The 13,720-nt window shown below is 43.1% G+C and overlaps 1 protein-coding gene across 4 annotated transcripts in view; it reads right to left on the bottom strand.

The window, feature by feature from the left end:
• Positions 1-13,720, bottom strand: part of DAAM2 (dishevelled associated activator of morphogenesis 2) — a 98,733-nt gene that overhangs the window by 24,993 nt on the left and 60,020 nt on the right. For all 4 annotated transcript variants that reach the window (XM_053459033.1, XM_053459036.1, XM_053459035.1 and 1 more), the window contains exons 7-14: positions 9,883-9,993; positions 8,645-8,748; positions 8,181-8,247; positions 4,325-4,442; positions 3,589-3,727; positions 3,093-3,151; positions 2,494-2,678; positions 1,805-2,113 (exon numbers count right to left, since the gene is read on the bottom strand). In XM_053459033.1, coding sequence (XP_053315008.1) covers positions 1,805-2,113; positions 2,494-2,678; positions 3,093-3,151; positions 3,589-3,727; positions 4,325-4,442; positions 8,181-8,247; positions 8,645-8,748; positions 9,883-9,993 — 1,092 coding nt within the window. The remainder of the gene's footprint in view (positions 1-1,804; positions 2,114-2,493; positions 2,679-3,092; positions 3,152-3,588; positions 3,728-4,324; positions 4,443-8,180; positions 8,248-8,644; positions 8,749-9,882; positions 9,994-13,720) is intronic.

The following is a 13,720-nucleotide window of genomic DNA, read 5'->3' as shown; positions in this document are numbered from 1 at the left end:
AGCGCTGTATACAGTAATATAACCCCCAGCGCTGTATACAGTAACATAACCCCCCAGCGCTGTATACAGTAATATAACCCCCAGCACTGTATGCAATATAACCCCCAGCGCTGTATACAGTAATATAACCCCCAGCGCTGTATACAGTAATATAACCCCTAGCACTGTATGCAATATAACCCCCAGCGCTGTATACAGTAATATAACCCCCAGCACTGTATGCAATATAACCCCCAGCGCTGTATACAGTAATATAACCCCCCAGCGCTGTATACAGTAATATAACCCCCGCGCTGTATACAGTAATATAACCCCCAGCGCTGTATACAGTAATATAACCCCCCAGCGCTGTATACAGTAATATAACCCCCAGCACTGTATGCAATATAACCCCCAGCGCTGTATACAGTAATATAACCCCCCAGCGCTGTATACAGTAATATAACCCCCAGCACTGTATGCAATATAACCCCCAGCGCTGTATACAGTAATATAACCCCCAGCACTGTATGCAATATAACCCCCAGCGCTGTATACAGTAATATAACCCCCCAGCGCTGTATACAGTAATATAACCCCCGCGCTGTATACAGTAATATAACCCCCAGCGCTGTATACAGTAATATAACCCCCAGCACTGTATACAGTAATAACCCCCCAGCGCTGTATACAGTAATATAACCCCCAGCGCTGTATACAGTAATATAACCCCCAGCGCTGTATACAGTAATATAACCCCCCAGCGCTGTATACAGTAATATAACCCCCAGCGCTGAATACAGTAATATAACCCCCAGCGCTGTATACAGTAATATAACCCCCAGCGCTGTATACAGTAATATAACCCCCAGCGCTGTATACAGTAATATAACCCCCAGCGCTGTATACAGTAATATAACCCCCAGCACTGTATACAGTAATATAACCCCCAGCGCTGTATACAGTAATATAACCCCCAGCGCTGTATACAGTAATATAACCCCCAGCGCTGTATACAGTAATATAACCCCCCAGCGCTGTATACAGTAATATAACCCCCCAGCGCTGTATACAGTAATATACCCCCCAGCTCTGTATACAGTAATATAACCCCCAGTGTTGTATACAGTAATTTACCCCCCCCCAGGGCTGTATACAGTAATTTACCCCCCAGAACGTAAGCGATGCCCCAGCACCAAGTGGGAGTTGCGATATTCAGAGACAGACTGGCTTGGTGTCGGAGCGGAGTTGTAATGAGTCTCGCGTACGTCGGCACGTCTTACACTTGTTACTTTGTTACTAATGGTTTTTGAATCATAAAAAAACAAGCGTATCCTCGATGTTTTACAAGCTGACAATAAATGTATTTATTGTCCAGAAAAATAAAAAAAATAACCATAGATAACATTATACGATCTCTTCTGTAATAATAAAAATACATTTTTGATGGATAATAATACCTTAACACTAAAGACAGATAATTCGTAAGGCTTCTTACCTAAAATACTACCTTGATGACCCTAACCCCCCCCATACTAAATACAATCATTTTTTAGCTTTAAAGAGTATATTTGCCAAATTCCCTGAAAATCTATCTGCTAATAACCAAAGGTGAGATTCGGAAGTGAAATAAACGTCCGCTCCACAGACCGATCCGAAGACCAGCTTGGAAAACACGGGAACTCAGAACATTCGTTACGGGGAAGGAGTAAAGATGTTCTAAATATCCCGCTTTTCTTGATACATTTTGTAAAAACCACACTAGTAACTGAAAAATACCCAAAATGGGGCAGACGCCCAAAGTAGATGCCATCGGGTACTTTACCTCGTTGAGTTTGGACCAGTTGAATGATTTCAGTGGGTGGGATGGTTGGGGAACGGATTTCTTCCTCAGGTTGGCAGAGTTGAAGGAACTGAGTGGCGGCGGAGGCATTCCCATGCCGAGGAAAGGAGGCGCTCCCGGAGGCGGCGGAGGTCCACCTGGAGGAGGGGGCGGTGGAGGAGGAGGAGGTGGGAAAGTGGAGAAAGGTTGGGGAGGCGGTGGGGGAGGTGAGTTTTCAGGTAGAGATGGAGGAAGAGTGAATGGACCTCCAGGTGGAGGAGGTGGTTGGTGGAAGGATATGGCGCCACCATTCTGGAAAAAAATAAAGATAAGATTTCTGGAGCGAGTTACCCGGGAGGCAGATCAAGCGCTTGCTTTAAAGGGCACATTCTAGAGGCGTTGCTCGAGGCAAAGAGGGTATTTAACTTTACACAGCCCACCCATCTGCCCACGTCTCTGCTACATTCCAGTGATGTCCCACCCACAGAATTTTTTTTTCTGTGATTTTTGTATTTTTTTTATATTTTTTTTTATAAGCTGATTTAAAATCTGGAATTTTGGGAGACTCAAGCATTGCGGATACAAATGTGACAAAGTTGGCTTTGTCCTGAATACGAGGCATTTTTTTCGATTTTATTTTAACCAATCGGTTGGCGGCGAAGCATTCCGGATAGAAGTAGCGCCGTACACACCGTCAGCTCGTTCAGCTGAGACACGAGATCTCCCATCTGATCGCGGGCCTGCCGCAGCTCAACAGATTCCTTCTGTAACTTATCCTTCATCTTATTCAACGTCTTCATCATTTCTTCTTTCTCCTGAGTCTTTATTTCACATTCCCTCTCTTTCTTTTCCAGCCGGCAGGCCAGTTCCGTGTGTTCTGCAGAACATCAGACACGTTATCGTTCTAGCGCAATAAATAGCCGTGTTATTTTACGCGCTCTCATCCCTTTTTCTGATGGCTGTCGCTGTTATAATTTAGCGGATAAACCCCTTTGCTCCTCTCGGCAACAATCCAGAAACGGCTTTTATTTCCTTAAAACTGTAGCAGCCGGAACTATCAGGAAAAAAAACGTAAGCGCGCGTGAAATAACCTGATCCAAAAAATATCCAACCCCCCCAGAAAGGTTAGAATCTAGAATAGCGGAGAACTTTCCAATCCGGAAGACTGTGGTCGATGTTTTTGTGCGTTGCGATCTCTCTTTGGATACAAAGTTACCGTGGGAAGTGCTGATAGAAGTAGAGAGGTTTGTGAATACTCACTTTTTTTTTTGCCCAGCTCTAGAACCCTTACCTTTTCTGAATTTCTCGGCTTGTTCTCTCCACTGCTTTACCTCGTTCTCATTTACTAACCTACAATAAAGCCATATAAGTGTTTAGGAGAACTTCTGGAAGTAATAAAATATTTGTTATCTGGACAATATCGTATAATAAAACAATAGGTTTTCTGGAAACGAAGACCGTACCGTCTCACAGCACCAAAGAACGTTATTATTGAACCATGGAACATACGGAGTAAGAGTGCAGAGGAACCTCAGAACCTTAGATAACATAAATTCTAACAACTTGGGAACCTGAGCTGGAACTTCTTCAGAACCTTCATCCAGAAGCACCGACGACCATTACCTAGAACTTACATTCTAATGATGTTCATCCAGAAGCACTGACGACCATTACCTAGAACTTACATTCTAATGATGTACATCCAGAAGCACTGACGACCATCACCTAGAACTTACATTCTAATGATGTTCATCCAGAAGCACCGACGACCATTACCTAGAACTTACATTCTAATGATGTTCTTGACGTTGAAGTTTTCAAGCGGAGTGACGTCTGGATCTTCGCCGTTGTCATCCTGGAGGACAATCTGCTGTAATATTCTGTCTAGGAGCTGCCATTGCTGGACGCTGTTCCCCTGCCACTTATCTGTAAGAACAGGGAGCGTTCATCACCGGACCTCGTACAGATAATATGGGGGGAGGATTTATCCAGAAAGATTTATTGCGAGAATATTTTTTTTTTTTGCTTTTGTCAATGTTCTAGATATTTACACGATTTCATTGAAAATGGATATAGGAATTAATTATTTTTATATATTACTTTACATTTATTTGCCATTTTTTATTGATTATTGATTATTTTCAGAAAATATCTAGTTCATATTCCAACATTTCGCATTTATTCTTTAACTTGGAAGTCCAAAAGAGTTCCTCAAAAACACTGCTTTTCTAATCATCTTAGTTCCGTTTAAATGATCTAAATATTTTATTTATTAACCTCAAATCCGTGAGATATTAGATCATTTTCATGTCGTTGACACTCAAATCTTAATCAGTCGTCGGCCTCGTCTTAGATTCAGGAGCCGAATGCCTATCCTGTACATGTTTAATACCCTCACTGTATTACCCTCTACCACCTCTGCTGGGAGGCTGTTCCACTTATCTATCACTCTCTGTATAAAATAAAAGTTCCTTACATTACATTTAAACCTCTGATCCTCCAGAAAGCATGAGTATGACTCACATGGCATCTGCAGGCAGTGCTGGAGTATCGATAGTAAGTATGGATAACCCTCCGTGTGCTTCAGCTTCTTCTTAATCATCTCAAACATCTGGGAGGCGCTTTTGGTGTCTATGTGGTTCTGGGGAATGAATGAAAATGAAAGAAATAAAAACCTTGGCCTTAAACAAGACTGAAATAAATCACACAAGGAGAAGACATCACCCTGTGGAATTTCACTAAAGCAAACGCTTTTCCCCCCAAAAAAATAATAAAGAGTCCCATTGTTTAAGGCTTTATTGATGTCTGACGCTGATGATGTAATCCACCATTAGAACACTGCGGGAATGGAACTCATTCAGGAGGCGGTAATCTCATGGGCTTCTGTTCTGGAGTGGGATCTTTTTTTTTTTTCTTTTTTTTTTTACTAAATCTATAGGTTTTATCATGAAAAAGAAAAAGAATAATCGTTGCAACCAATCTGAAAGAGTTTAACGCATGCAGTGCTGGAACCAGAAAAGATGCAAAGGGGAGGGGGGGACAAAATGAATAACGGGGGTTGGAAGATCTCGGTAATGAAGAAAGGCTAAAAAAAAAGTTGCCTCTATATACGCAAGAAAAACGGCGTCTGAGAGGGGATATTATAACGCTGTATAAATATTTGCGGGGCCCGATATAAAGAGCTCTCCAGCGATCCGATCATTAACAGAAACAAAAGAACGAGAGGTCGTCCTCTGACACGGGAAGAGCGGAGATTTCATCCACAACTAAGGCAGGGATTCGTTACAGTGAGGGCAGTAAAGGTACGGAATCCACCGCCGAGAGAGGGGGTTCTATCAGATACACCGGATGCCTCCGAAAGGGGTAAAAGCAGAACATACAGGGGTATAAATGACAGAATAAACAGAAATATTTTACAGCTTCTCAAACCGAGGAGGAATCTGATTGCATTTTGGGGTCAAAAAGGAATTTCTTCCCCCTAAGCGTCAAAATTTGAAAAAAAGCTTAATTGGTTTTTTTTTTGCCTTCTTTTGGATGAAAAGCCGGTAGGATCGGTAGACGCGGGGTGGTGGTGGTGGGGGGGGGGGCGTGAAGGACTTCGGTCTTTTTTTGAACTTAATCGCGATGTTACGATTAAAACCTGAGGTTTGGAAAGGCTGCTCCTGATCACGTGAATGTCGGCGTTCTGGAGCTCCAGTCATTGGTTGTCGGCGGTTTAAGGAGCGGCTCCTTATTGGTTACATTCCACGGTTATTAAAGGACTTCAGGATGGAGAGCGTGGGCTTGGCGTGAGCGCTTCTTCTCCATGGGGCGATTGGCTCTTCGGCTCCCTCTGCTGCTGAGGTAGAAGTCATCATAAAGAACGTCTGCGGAGATTCCCCCATGTGGAGACGCTGATGACCGCTCTGTACTACCGCAAAATATCGGCCCCCGAGTGCCTACATTTTATTGTCTGAGTAATCAGTGTTATTTAATGAGAATTTGTGGCATTTTGCCGCCAAAGCTAAATCTACCCCAAAGATAAAGAAAGAGACGCGAGGTCTGCTTGCGATCGACGGGTATGCATTGGCTTTTTGTGCCGCCATCAGCCCGCGCATGCACGTTTGCGCGATCAGCCTGTGTTTTGCAAGCTTCTGGGATTGCCTATAATTGAATAAAATTGGTCCAGAATTTTCCTAATGGCCAAATAAACAGAGGCTCGGGAAGTTGGCGCAAATTGCTTTTTTTTTGGGGGGGGATAATTGAAAACATACAATGTATTAAAACCCTAATTATTTTCAGAAGACTTTCCTAATCTAATCCATTTCTCCATAACGCACAGCAGATAACGCTAACACAATCAGCCTCAACTCCATGACCCCGATTTAACCAAAATGCCTTTCTTTCTCTTATTATTTGATGCGGAATAGGATTTTTTTTCTTTTTTTAATAATATAAATATTCATAATATAATTTTATAATCATAAAATGGCTAAATGCGGCACAAAGAGATGGCGGGATCGCCACGGGAACGAGATGGAAATTTTTATTGTTTAATTAAAATATTGAATATTAATCGTATCAGTGGGGCTTACGAATAAAAAAAATTACACTTTTTCAAAATGTGAAAAAATTGTTTTTTCGGCTTAATATTCCATCGTCTGGTTCCTCAATACTTTTCTTTTTTCTACAAGCACCACTAACGTCATGTTTGTTCTGAATTCCCGTGGCGTTTGTCGACGATTATATTAAATTCCGCGACAATCTTCCAAAATCAAACGATTTTGGCTGACGACCTTCCTTAAAATATTAGCACCAATAACTCACTGGAAGCAGAACGGGGTCTGGAGAGACTTTTTTTGGGACCCCAACCTATTAAGTGTCTTCATGGATAATAAAAACGTACATTAGGGTTAAATCATTCTTGTATTTTTTTTACAGCAATTCTAGGCTCTCCGCCGCATGAACGTAACTTTGTTTTAGCTTTTTTTTTTTCTTTTTCCTCCCCTTGGGTATAAAACATTTTGCAGTCATTGAAGCTGAAAATCCCCCCCAAAATTGCGTATCTCCAAAGAGCGACCGGGGCTTTTATGTCCATCCAGAACCCGGTATAACGGATCCGGAGCGGAGCTTGGCGGGGGCTTTGTACTTCTTCCCCTTGGAAGTGCTGTTGAAAGATTTGCAGCATCTTAGGCACGGTTATTGATAACGTGTTGGGACTTGGGAAGGAGCCACCGGGATATTTCGCTGAACCTCTGCTGTTAACACAGAACTCACTCCGTCGCTTGGCCAAAGAACAACCGCGGAGAGAGCTGCGTGGCTGGCCCCGGCCAGAGCTGCCTCGCAGATCCCTCTAATGAACAAACCTGCTGTTGGGTATCGCGTTGGACAGCTGCCTTTGTTTGACATCGTTTGCTGCGTTTCCGCTCCATGTTATGTCTGGCTATATTTTTATTACGGGGATTTTCTGGAACGGGGCTTTGGAAGCGTGAAAGGAGCGATTCATGTTTGGGAGGAGAAAGGAAGGACGATTGGCAATAAATCTCTTCGTTTATGGGCCGTTCCACCGTCTTTGTAACATTGCGAGGGTGGCCGTCAGTGATGTATCCTGGGCTGGAGGGTCCGAAGGGGCATTAGTCCCCCTGCTACAAACTGGGGGGGGGGCAGAACAAGGACCTCTTGGGCAAAAGGTGACCCGCTTGGGTTACAAGGGAGGCTTTGATCTGTTTGATCTATGAAGGCTGTGTCGGCTCAGCACAGCGTCCATAGACTTTCCGCCTTTAAGACACAGAGATACGATGCCTTTTAATGTATTCAGGATGGAGGGCGGCTGGGGGAACTGCCCTAGGTCAGCCCTTGGATAGCCCCGAAGATGAATAAATTATGGATTCTTTTGATTACATATTATTATTCATTTTATCCATAACGCTCTAGCGAATTCCGTAGCGGAATCTTAATTAGCAAAAACATTAAAAGTAAGATAAATCAGAACGAAAAGAGAGCCCTGCTCTGATGAGCTTACAATCTATTAGATATGTATATATGTACAGAAGATGTACTAGAAGAAGCCAGCTAATATATTTTCCTACTTAAAAGTGATAACTTTAATAGGCTCACATCTGTTTTTTTATTTAGCATAGAAAAAAAATAATAGTATTATTATTAATTATTATTATTATCGCTATTATTATTATTATATGAAGAGTAAGAAAATATTTTTTGTTATGAATTTTTGGTAACTATATTGTTACTATATGGGTGGCTTTGAATTTACAGGAAGGGGTATATTATATAAGTCTGTTTTATTTAAATTTTATTAAAAAGAAAGCTCGGGTTTAAGTTAATCGGATAGAATGGACTTGAATTGAAATAATAGGAGTTGGGGGGGGCGTACGCTTACCATCTCAAACCGCTTGGCCAATTCCGACTCATCTTCATTCCTGACCATCTCAAAGAAATCCAAGTGCCTACGGCATAGATAAATAGTGTCAGGGTCAGTATATATATATAGAAAGAGAGCGAGAGTGAGAGAAAAGGAGAGAGAGAGAGAGAGAGAGAGAGAAGGAGGGAGAGAGAGAAGGAGGGAGAAAGAGAGAGAAGGAGCACCAAATGGTTAAATAAAAATATAAATGGAATGTGAAATATAATATATTTTGTGGCTAAGCGATTACATATTAAATGTACTTTTTTTTTTTTGTACCCGCAAAGTATGGAGGTAAATTACAAAAAAAATGCCTTTTTCTTAATATATCCAAAAATTTTAGTCAAAGTGAGCAAGTTTAGTTTTTGCTCAATTATATTCTGAGAATGATATTTTGGAAAGCTCTGTTTTCCGTCCCGTGCGATTGCACTGCGATGCCGTACCTGTCTAGAGTTGCGTTTTCGTGCCTCCTCAGTTTATCGATCACCGGCTGGATCCCTAACATCAGGAACTCGTACCGGAGGTGTAACCGGAATTCCAAATTATCCTGTAAAAAATGTAAGGAATTCGGTGAGTTCATAGTTTGATCTCCGAGCCTCTCTTACAAGGTTTAATAACATAGAAAATTCTAGACAGAAAATGGAAAGCTTTTTCAGTTTCTATGGAAACACCCAATCAGCGCTTGCTCTTGAGTCACATGCCAATTAAATATTCGCAGAAAAAATTACGAAAGGTTTTGAATTTGAGTAATTCTGAGAAGTCAGAACAGAATAATCTCCATGAAATTTGTTGTTTTTTTTTAAATTCAGATAAAACGTAACAGGCGTTAATTGACTAAAGTATTGATATTTTCTGGGATATCATCCAACAGTTAATTACTGCTTGTTATATTTTATTGGAGTCAAAAAATGTAACAAGCAATTGACTGTTGGCTGACATCCCAGAAAATATTGGCCAGGTTCCAAGTGATTAAGGAATGGATAGGAAGGGTGCCAAAACACATAAACAAAAGAAGGATTTTTTAATTAGGAGGTTTCTTGATCATTTTTGATTGTTTCATTGGTGGTCTCTCCTCTTTTTTGATGATTCATACGAATGAACTAATTAGGCAAAATGTGTTAAAACTGAAAAAGTTGTGTATTATAAAGCGCTTCTCACAACAATAATAATAATAATAATAATAATAATAATAATATTAGTTCTAATATCCTGTTGGAAGCCAGGAGTCTGATGTAAAAGGAGTTTTTTTCTAAAGATTACTTTGTTATTGTTCTATTTAGTGATACATTTTTTACACTTGTTTTAATCCCAACGATAAGGGAGACGGAAAAAAGACTTCTGTGTCTGAAATTGAAACAATCCTAAAAACATTTAGCGCAAAGTGGAATCTGCTCTCTAACCGTGTCATCTGCCTGGTGGCTTGTCAGCCTCGGGATATAAAACAGGCCCGCGGGATGCTTTGAGCGGCAGAAACGTTAATCGGCCCCCATAACCGTCCATATGGTATTTCTCTGGCTTTTCGCTGCTTGAGAACAACCAGGCTTCGCTCTCCTTCCCCCCCCAACAACCCGCGGGGGCCAAAAGGAATCACCGCATTTGTATCGAGTCGCTCTCCGCCGCTGTTTCCTGTATCGCTCGTAAAGACGGTTTGGGGGAACGCGTTCCAGACTCGTAAACTCACCTCTCCAGCGCCGGCGTTTAACACGGCGTTGATGAAGGACATGATCGCGGTTTTCAGATTGACTTCATCGCGGTATTTCCCCAAGCTCCGGTCTAATTCGTTTAGCAGACTCTGTGAAAAGAGAGGCGAGAAAAAAGCAATGTAGAATGCCCAGAAAAAGGGGCCACCAGGCACAATCCCCAGAAAAAGGGCCACCGGGCCCCAATCAGGAGCCACTTGGGCCCCAAAGCCTGCAAGCGACCAGATACATAGTAGCATGCTGGGGGGGCTTAGTGACAGATCAGAGAGGCCGGAACCATACACAGGTACTGGTTTCACCTCCTGATGGTGTACTATAATCAAATTTTACTTTATGGAGAGGGTGGTAGAGAAAAGGAACAGCCTCCCAGCAGAAGTGGTAGAGGCAAATACAGTAAGGGTATTAAACATGCACGGGATAGGCGGCTCCTGAATCTAAGACGAGACCAACGACTGATTAAGGTTTGAGTCTTTACAAATGTTTCTATGTATCTTAAGCAAAACATCTATATGACTATTACACTTGCTATACAACCTTACTTACCATTCCCCCCCTTTATTTCACCATAAATTACCATAAAAACCTACATTAAAAAGAAAATTCTATAAAAAAATGTATGTTCCGTCAGTGCTTGCTCTTCGAGGAGTTAAATGACTTTAGTAAACCGTATGTGTTATTGATCTGATGAACGGTTTCCGCGTGAGCCGTCCGCTGAGTATCTCCCCGGATTATTTTAGGGGATTTGTAGTTCTAGAATATAACCGGACACCTGTAGCCTCCTTGGTGCCGATTACACCGCCAGCCGCACGCGTCTCAGGGATTCCTGACGCTCGGCCAAACCTAATGTTTTTACGTTTTATATTCCGAAGTCACCTGACACCCCGTGGCTGCTGGAACGGGGGACACCACGCAAGAATGTGACAAAATGCCTCCGAAAAATCACCAAGTTTAAAGCCCTGTGCGGGAACGCTCCTGTTAAAGGGACCAGGAACTATTACAAACAATAATGCATATTAAAGGTGCCTTAAGTAGAAGCTGCAGCTTTAAGGCCATGCTATGGGCATCATTATGTTATCCAGGTCGTCCTGGTGTTTCAATCCTTCCTAACATCAGAAGGGTAGAACATACATTTTTGGCGTTTGTCCAAGTTTACCCATTGTACAGCGCTGCAGAATATACTGGTGCTACATAAATCAATCAATAAAAATAATAATAATTAATAATATAGTGAAATTCTGGGGCTTGCACTCCAGCATTGAAGATGTTAACCACACACATAGATTTTGCATTCCAGCACTGAAGAGGTTAACTACACATAGGTATGAGAAGGCAGTTGTTGGGGTCTTGCTCTGTTGAAGGTATTTCATTTAATAGAACGCCTCTGCTATATTGTATCCGTCTCGGAGGGGAGGGTGTCTGCTCCCTGCGTTACCGTTAAACGTAACGGTGCTCCATAAGAGCTGATACATTGTATCTGTCTGCTGTCGGGGGGAGGGGAGGTTGTCGGCTCCCTGCGTTACCGTTAAACGTAACGGTGCTCCATAAGAGCTGATACATTGTATCTGTCTGCTGTCGGGGGCGGGGGGGGGTTATAGGTTGTCGGCTCCCTGCGTTACCGTTAAATGTAACGGTGCTCCATGAGAGCTGATGCATTGTATTCATCGGCTGTCGGAGGGGAGGTTGTCGGCTCCCTGCGATACCTTTAAATGTAACGGTGCTCCATGAGAGCTGATACATTGTATCTGTCTGCTGTCGGGGGGGGGGGTTGTCGGCTCCCTGCGATACCTTTAAATGTAACGGTGCTCCATGAGAGCTGATACATTGTATCTGTCTGCTGTCGGGGGGGGTTGTCGGTTTCCTTGCGATACCTTTAAATGTAACGGTGCTGGGTGAGAGCTGATACATTGTATCTGTCTGCTGTCGGAGGGGAGGTTGTCGGCTCCCTGCGTTACCTTTAAATGTAACAATGCTCATTGTGAGCGGTTACATAGTATCCGTCTGCGTGCAGAATAGAGATTATTAGAAAACTGCCTTCTCTTTCTGCAAAACCCAGCTCTCTATGTAGGGAGCGCCATCAGTCAAATACCAACCCTACGTGTGGCTGCAGATGCCCCACGAGCATCATTTATTTTAGGAGCCCGGAGCAATCTCCATCCCCACTTTGTTCCTACCATACAATATACTTTCGCTATCAGGGGTCTGTTCAGTACCCCCCCCAAGCAAATTGATGCCCGGTTATCCAATCCACCGGGAGTGACCTTCAGCCAAGTCCTTGCCGACTCTGATCAGCAACGAACCTCCGGAAATTAGCCGGATCGAGGGAGGCAGTTCGGCCGCTGAACTGCATCAGAATAATTTTCCCCGATTCCCAAAGATTCTCGCTCTTAAATATCGGCGTCTCGGGATTATTCTGCGGAATACGAACTCATGGCAGGAGAGCGAACGAGTAACAGCGGCTGAAATGTTCCAAACCGGCCGCTGGCGCGCTGGGAACGGCTGTTATAAACTGCCGTCCTCAGACAGGAATCTAAACCAGGAACACATGGCTCTGTCTCCATTGTAATGAAATGGATATAGATGTAGACAACTTCCATTATTTGGATGTATCTATTTTCATGTGAAATTAATGATGTGATTCCCAGCGGCAAATCGCACCGAATTTCAGTGACATGACGGGGTTTGGAAGCGGGGAGTCGGAGCAGATGGCTTTCATTTCAGACGCTGGACTCGAACCATGATTCTGTACGATATATAGCCGAGTACCGTGTATATATATATATATATCCTATCTTCCGAGACCCACGATCTCCCGGCTCGGTCGACGTGCACATCTGTGTCTGTCGTAATAAAAACGCACGTGTGCTAACTCCCAGATAAGCCCAACAAGGAACATCTGTGATATTTCTGACCTGAAGGGACGCTCCAGCCATCATATGGGCTTTAATGTATGTGATAGCTGAGCGGTCCGTTTAAATGGTCATGGGGGTCCCTCAAAGTAAGACCCCTTTGGAAGAGAAAAAATCAGCTCCATGCTTTAACCAAGGGGTGCTCCAGTAGTCGACCTGTTAGACCCGAGATATTGGCCGATGGCTGCTAGACGCTGATCTAACTCAATTTCGTTTGCAAGCCGTAAGGGTTAACCCTACACTTTATTTGGGGTATGTAGCACATTGTTGGAAGACCCCTTGCATGGCACCGAAGAACGTTAGAATAAGAATTATGGTGCAAAGCATTAATGCTGGTGCAGTTGCTATGGAAGCCAGGTTCCGCTCCAAATATGTCCCAGGGGCACCCAGAAAGTTTATCCCATGTTTCACCCCATGAGGTGTTGTTGGCCGGGTGGATTTCGGTCTGGCGACTTAACTTCTGCAGCTCAATTCATTAGCGTGACTTTTAACTGGGTGATAATTTGTTTTTAACACGCGGCTGACGCGGCTCCAGCGGGCAGATATCCCGGCTTTAAGGACGCCCTTGGTTTAATAGGCGTATCAGGTAGCGGCCGCTCAGACTCCAGATGAACGGGGCGGTTTGTAGACTCGTTTAAACACATGTGGTGCTTTCTGATGCAGTAAACCGGAATAACCGGCTTCCTGCTCTGCTTCTGGACGAGCCTCAGGAAATAATTATTTAAGAAAAGCCGAAAATTCAGCAATACGACACCTTTTTGGGGGGAACTAAAAATGAAGGGGGTGCTAATAACATGATATTCTGTACTTTATATGCACTAATGAAGTGATACTTTGTAGGTGAACCATAAATAAATGCTTCCAAAACCAGCTGAAATCCAAGCAGCTCCGGAGACGGGTGGGACGGTACTTA

Source organism: Spea bombifrons, chromosome 3 (genome assembly GCF_027358695.1).
Source record: "Spea bombifrons isolate aSpeBom1 chromosome 3, aSpeBom1.2.pri, whole genome shotgun sequence".
NCBI lineage: Eukaryota > Metazoa > Chordata > Amphibia > Anura > Pelobatidae > Spea > Spea bombifrons.
Note: the sequence above shows the minus strand (reverse complement) of the source record. Positions and strands in the feature narration are given on the sequence as shown.